Source organism: Sander lucioperca, chromosome 9, assembly GCF_008315115.2.
Source record: "Sander lucioperca isolate FBNREF2018 chromosome 9, SLUC_FBN_1.2, whole genome shotgun sequence".
NCBI lineage: Eukaryota > Metazoa > Chordata > Actinopteri > Perciformes > Percidae > Sander > Sander lucioperca.
In genome coordinates, this window is record NC_050181.1 from 20,032,743 (window position 1) to 20,039,633 (window position 6,891).

Consider the following 6,891-nt stretch of genomic DNA (forward strand, 5'->3'; position numbering starts at 1 on the left):
ATTTACATGGAGTCTGGTGGAAATATGCTGGCTCTATACACACTAAAAGTACTCATTATTTACATGGAGTCTGGTGGAAATATGCTGGCTCTATACACACTAAAAGTCCTCATTATTTACATGGAGTCTGGTGTAGTTTGGTGATGGTGATTTCATGTTAAACTAAAAGGATCTTACTATTTAACTAAAAGGTCTATCTCTGTAGGGATCCATCCCATAATGTTGTCAGAGTCTGAGTCTGAGTCTGTCATCAAAAAAGGTCGACAGGTTTGCAGTCTCTCTGCGAAAACACTTCATCAAACTTTAGCAGCTTTTTCGTGTGACGGGGAGCGTCGATAACTCTGTCAGCTGGACGGCTCAGCTGAGTCTTCTGCTTCACAGAGACAATCAATGATTTCAATAATCAGTCACCAAGACAACACGCTCCAACGAGGCAAGCAGCTCCAGACACAAAAGGTTTTCCCAGTTTGAAGATGAAGAAGTGTGTATATAGATATTAGGGATGGCACGGTTCACAGAACCCACAGTTCAGTTTTCGGTTCTGTACGGTTCTTGTTATTTTGTCTTTTAATCTTTAACACTCCAGAAATATACTTCAGCATATGATATATAGCTAAAATAAGCATATTGAATGCATGTTGCACAATACATGCACACAGTGGCAGCTCTATCTATTGTTTGATTTCTGCTGTCATCACAGGTAACATGAAATCCAAAATGTTCCCACACACCAGACTATATACGACGCTGGAGCATCCTCCAACTCTGGGCAGCCTTCCTCATCTCTCCACCTGACATCTCTACATCTCTACTAGTTCAGGTGCATTCTGGGCGTGCTGGTCTTACAGGGAGGTGTGTTCAGGTGCATTCTGGGCGTGCTGGTCTTACAGGGAGGTGTGTTCAGGTGCATTCTGGGCGTGCTGGTCTTACAGGGAGGTGTGTTCAGGTGCATTCTGGGAGTATTGCTATCTTGAGGCAGCAGGAAGTGATCACGCCATTGACCAACAAAAACCTGGTCTAAAGTCAATAACGCAGCATTTCATTGTTATTTTAACAGAGCATTAGTAAAATGCTCCTAGGCTCGTACACAGCGCGCACACACTATGCTTGTTACACACACAGGGACGCACAGCAGCACACACACACACACACACACACAGACAAGGACGCACAGCAGCACACACACATGCAGAAGATTACAAATAAAAATATTACGGTGCTAATCCTCCATCATAATAGTAATGCTCCAAGGTCCAAACGCGCCTGGCTTTTAAAGGGAATGGGAGATGATCTCTGATTGGTTGATTGCATGTTACTCCCAAAACACCCCTCTGATTAATGAAGACACTAAGGACAACCCTTTAGAACCATGCACCCGGCACACGGACACTTTTTTCCGCCGTCAAACTAGCAGAAGTGGATTCGTACACGCCCTAAACGCACCTGCACCAGGCGCTTCACGCTGTGCACTTAGATCGTTAAAATAGGACCAAAGTCTTAAATTATGTATTTGTGAATATCAATCTGCTGTCTGTTTGTTTTGATACATGTTCTCTATTGTGTATATGTTTATGTACGCTACGCGGTGATGAATATAAAATATAAAGAGTGGAAACAGAGGAGCAGCTTCAGAAGTCATCTCAGCGTCTGTTTTATCTGCACTTTCTGGCAGCAGATCAAAGTCTGCTCCACTCTTCAAACGTCCAATCAGACGATCTTTCCTCTCTTTGGACAAAATAACCAGAACACCTAAGCAATGTCGCTCATTCTTTACATCCAGACCTTTGTGCTTTAAAGGATAACTACCGTTGTTTTCAACCTGGACCCAACCTGGTCCAGTATTAAGCGAGATCGCTGCAGTCAGCAGCGGAGAAACAAGCTACAATATAAGTTAATGGGACAATTGTGCAGCTTGTATTTACGTCCAATAAAGTTCTGTTTTCACCGCTGACAGGCTCAGATTATTATTCTAAGTGTCTGATAACATTATGGAAAGGATTTCTAAGGAGCTCGACCTTTCTGTTAAAGAGTAAGATCCTTTTTTTAAACATAAAAACACCCGCGAAATTGCGTTCGCCAAACCCACCAGACTCCATGTAAATAAACAGTAATTTTAGCATCGTAAAACACACTTCATTCAAAGTGGACAGAAACAAAATCAAACTATGAAAAGCTGTTTTGGGTCGTTGTTCTACTTTAACCAACCATGAAAACTCTTTTGGTTGAAATAAACACATACTTTACTGATTTACATGTGACAACATGTTGGCTCTATACACGTTAAAGTATTGTTTTTTTAAATGGAGTCTGGTGGGTTTATCACTAGCGACTTCAGAGCTGTTTCTGGTTAAATAGAAAGGTCTTAAAAAGGTTTTAAAGGTCTATCTCTGTAGGGATCCTTTCCATAATGTTGTCAGACACTTAGAATAATAATCTGAGTCTGTCAGCGGCAAAACGAGCTGCACAATTGTCCTATTAACTTACATCGTAGCTTGTTACTCCACTGCCGACAGCAGCGATCTCTCTTAATACTGGACCAATGTCAAAGATTGTTGCTCCCATCAGTCACTTATGGCGTTTTTCCATGGCCGCGGTGCCCTGTCTTCCTTTTTCCATTGTAGATTTTTAGTACCGCCTCGCGCGGCGAGCGCGGCTGGTCATCATAGCAACGCCGCAGGAAACTGCCGTGACCTAACGGTAGAGATCCATTTGACCGTGCGATGCTTCTGTCGCGCTCCACTCTGTTCCTCTGGGTGACGTCGAGCGACTTCAACGTGCACGCAAAGCATTCTGGGAAGGCGGCGCTGCATTTGAAAAAATGTTGCGCGTCCAAAAGCTGGCCGATGCCCATCTTTATGCAAATTAATCCGTTGAACGCGACGCGACTGTCCAGTAGAAGTAGACGGAAATCTTCTAAACTGACCTTTGTTGATCTGAAATGAAGACAGATTCAGCAACTGCACGGCCTATTTCTCTCTTCAAATGTTTTCAGAAACATATTTCGGTGAACTATTTTCATAAAATCTCGGTACAGATCCATTTGTCCGACACGACTGAAGCGTGGTGTCGCGACGTGATACATCCACGGTTGATGCTCCACGCCCCTGACCGGCAGCTGATTGGACGAACGCGTGTCGTGGGTCTGGCTTCTCGAGAATTTCAACAGACTGTCATGGCGGCTCGTTGAGAATACGATCTCATATTGGACTAAAATAGTTCACCGAAACGTGTTTCTGAAAACATTTGAAGAGAGAAATAGGCCGTGCAGTTGCTGAATCTGTCTTCATTTCAGATCAACAAAGGTCAGTTTAGAAGACTTCCGTCTACTTCTACTGGATAGTCGCGTCGTGTTCAACGGATTAATTTGCATAAAGATGGGCATCGGCCAGCTTTTGGACGCGCAGCATTTTTTCAAATGCAGCGCCGCCTTCCCAGAATGCTTTGCGTGCACGATGAAGTTGCTTGACGTCACCCAGAGGAAGAGAGTGGAGCGCGGCGCGACAGAAGCGTCGCACGGCCAAGTGGATCTGTACCGTCTACCGTAACACGACACACGCACAGTACGTCGAGTAGTAGAGATGCAGAACATCAGCTACTCTTCCTGGGATCCACACAAAACATAAAAAATTACATTTTCAGACAAAACAGTCATATAATATAAAAATAAGAGCAGTATAGCTAGTATTCTTTTCCTTGCATATATAGATATACATATTCCTAATCTTCACTGATCTCCCGATTCGATTCCATTACCATTATCATGTCAGCGATTCGATATCACGATGCATCACGATGCATCAAAAACATGTTTCTATTAAAGCCATATAGGATATTTAATTCATAACTTTTCAAGCTTCAACAACCAAACATTCTGCAGAGCTCTGATACTAAATAAACTGGATACATCAAACTACAGCACTGATCACATGGCACTTCCTGAATGTGCAAAACATACCAGAAGATGTAAACGGAAAGGTTGTTAGGCATTAATTACATTAAATTATAAACAGAAATAATCGATTATGGCCCGGCCGATTATCGATGCAGCATCGTCCACGTCCACGATTCCATGCATTGATTATTTGATTAATTTCAACACCTCTACTTCCCATGTATTCTAATAGTAATATATAATATCAGCAGTGTGTCCGAGCTGCTGACAGATAGAAACATGTCGGAAATTAATGTTGAGGCTTTCTACACGTAAATATCATTACATTTTATCAGCCGTGGAGAGTAACTATGCCGTACTTCAATACAACTGTACGGTACTTTTAATTGAGTATTTTCATTTTCTCCTACTTGTCTATTGTACGTTTTACGTCTCTATTTTTATAGCTTTACTTACTTTGCATATTCATATTAATTATACAAAATATTATGAATAATCTGTGATGTATTAAAGTGGATAAAGAGGAGACTTTATTGATCCGGTGGTGAAATTCACAAGCTACCTGCCAAGTCAGACTTCTGCTGTTATTTTGATGAAAATAACTCAAAAGCAGTGTAAAGCATTACAATTCAGAGACAGTAATAGTGTAATATAACTAATTACTCTCAAATGAAAGTAACTAGTAATCTATAATGTATTAAATATTTGGAAGTAACATGCCCAACACTGGCGATGTGATGCCAGTAGCTCTCGGCCACTTTGGGTTTTTTGAAGTAGCCCTCAGATGAATAAAGGTTGGAGACCCCTGCTTCAACGCCACCAGACTCCTCATTTTACCTCTCATCACACCACCGTGTTTTTAAGAATCAAATGTTGTATAACTCCGGCTGTGAATGATATTTGAACAGAGCCCCGTGCAAAAAGCTTCCCAGTATAGATAGGTCTGAAAGTGGGAGGTTTGGTGTGTGTGAGTGCTGCTGAAGTGGAGGTTTCTGGCTCAGAGCAGCGACAACAAAAGTGGGAGAAAATGGATTGTAAAATGCAGAAATTGTGAAGACACCAACAGCTTAAAAGGGTCAACATTTTAATTTAACTAACAGATATCAGCACGAAACTTCCCCCGCTGATTACTGACATTAAGACAATTATTTTTTATATTACAAGTTTTCTGAAAGGGTCATGTTTAAATATGCAAATGAGGCGTTATCTAATGCTAACCTGTGGTAAATTTAAGAGAAATCTACAAGTACAAATAGACAAAATGTAGTAAAATAAACCTTTAAATGTGTATTTTGGATGTTTTTTTTTACTAGTCTGAATTTTATGAGTTATGAAAGCCAAATAACCCCAAAACTTAAAATTGTAAATTGATGTGTTTGCCTGTAGGGTATACGTGTAGTTTAGTGTCCCAAATTCCCCATACAATGTCCTTCATTATGAATGTTAGGGTTAGGGTTAGGGTTAGGGCAACCTGTCTCAAATAAGACCCTCATCGTTTGGGACAGTCAGTTTTTGGAAAATAATTTGGGACACTAAACTGCACGTATACCTGCCTGTAGTGTCATATAAATGCAGATTGTGATCCCACGGATGTGTGGATGTGGATGTGAGAGAACAGGTAGCGCTCACCTGGACCTGGTACATGTCTCTGAGTCAGCCCTCCAGCCTGGAGCTGCAGCCGCCAGCAGTGCACCAAACCCGGCTCCCGTGCACTGAACCGCTCGGTGTCTCTTCGGTTTCTCTCCGGGGCCTCTCAGCTCTGACACCCCCGCAAAATATCGCCGATATCCCGGTAGTGTCTGCACTACCTCCGCGTCCGTCCTGGTTCCCCGGTCCGTTCTGTCCAGCCTGTCCGACTCCAAAGCACCCAAACGCCGCGGTGTCCAGATGTCATCTCGCTCCGCTCCGGTAGAGATGGGAGGGCGGGATGAAAATAAACCGAGCAGAGCCGAGCCCGGCCCGAGCTGCTCCGACAGTCAGGCTGCCCGGAAGAGGGAAACACGCGCTGACTTCCTGTAAAGGATTTCACAACAAAAGCGTTGTAATATATGGCGCCCCATTTTAAAGAGCGATTGCATTTCTATTTTTCTTTTGTGAGATTTTTATATCATCCCGTAGCTTCCCAGTAGTTTTTTTATTTTTATTATTTAACCTAAAGGAAGCCTCTCTTTTGCAGGAACGCCCTGATCACATTCACACAGTTCCACATTCATACCTGGAAGCTGTACACAGGGAACATACTACTACTACTGCTGTACACAGGGAACATACTACTACTACTGCTGTACACAGGGAGCATACTACTACTACTGCTGTACACAGGGAACATACTACTACTACTGCTGTACACAGGGAACATACTACTACTACTGCTGTACACAGGGAACATACTACTACTACTGCTGTACACAGGGAACATACTACTACTACTGCTGTACACAGGGAACATACTACTACTACTGCTGTACACAGGGAACATACTACTACTACTGCTGTACACAGGGAACATACTACTACTGCTGCTGTACACAGGGAGCATACTACTACTACTGCTGTACACAGGGAACATACTACTACTACTGCTGCTGTACACAGGGAACATACTACTACTACTGCTGTACACAGGGAACATACTACTACTACTGCTGTACACAGGGAACATACTACTACTACTGCTGTACACAGGGAACATACTACTACTACTGCTGCTGTACACAGGGAGCATACTACTACTACTGCTGTACACAGGGAACATACTACTACTACTGCTGTACACAGGGAACATACTACTACTACTGCTGTACACAGGGAACATACTACTACTACTGCTGCTGTACACAGGGAACATACTACTACTACTGCTGTACACAGGGAACATACTACTACTACTGCTGCTGTACACAGGGAGCATACTACTACTACTACTGCTGTACACAGGGAGCATACTACTACTACTGCTGTACACAGGGAACATACTACTACTACTGCTGTACACAGGG

The 6,891-nt window shown here is 42.7% G+C and overlaps 1 protein-coding gene across 1 annotated transcript in view; it reads right to left on the reverse strand.

Moving 5' to 3' along the window:
• LOC116056358 (PEX5-related protein-like) overlaps nucleotides 1–5,873 on the reverse strand; it is a 48,313-nt gene extending 42,440 nt beyond the window's left edge. Inside the window, exon 1 of the mRNA XM_036004834.1 lies at nucleotides 5,522–5,873. Coding sequence (XP_035860727.1) covers nucleotides 5,522–5,536 — 15 coding nt within the window. The 5' untranslated portion in view covers nucleotides 5,537–5,873. The remainder of the gene's footprint in view (nucleotides 1–5,521) is intronic.
• Nucleotides 5,874–6,891: the final 1,018 nt, after the last annotated feature.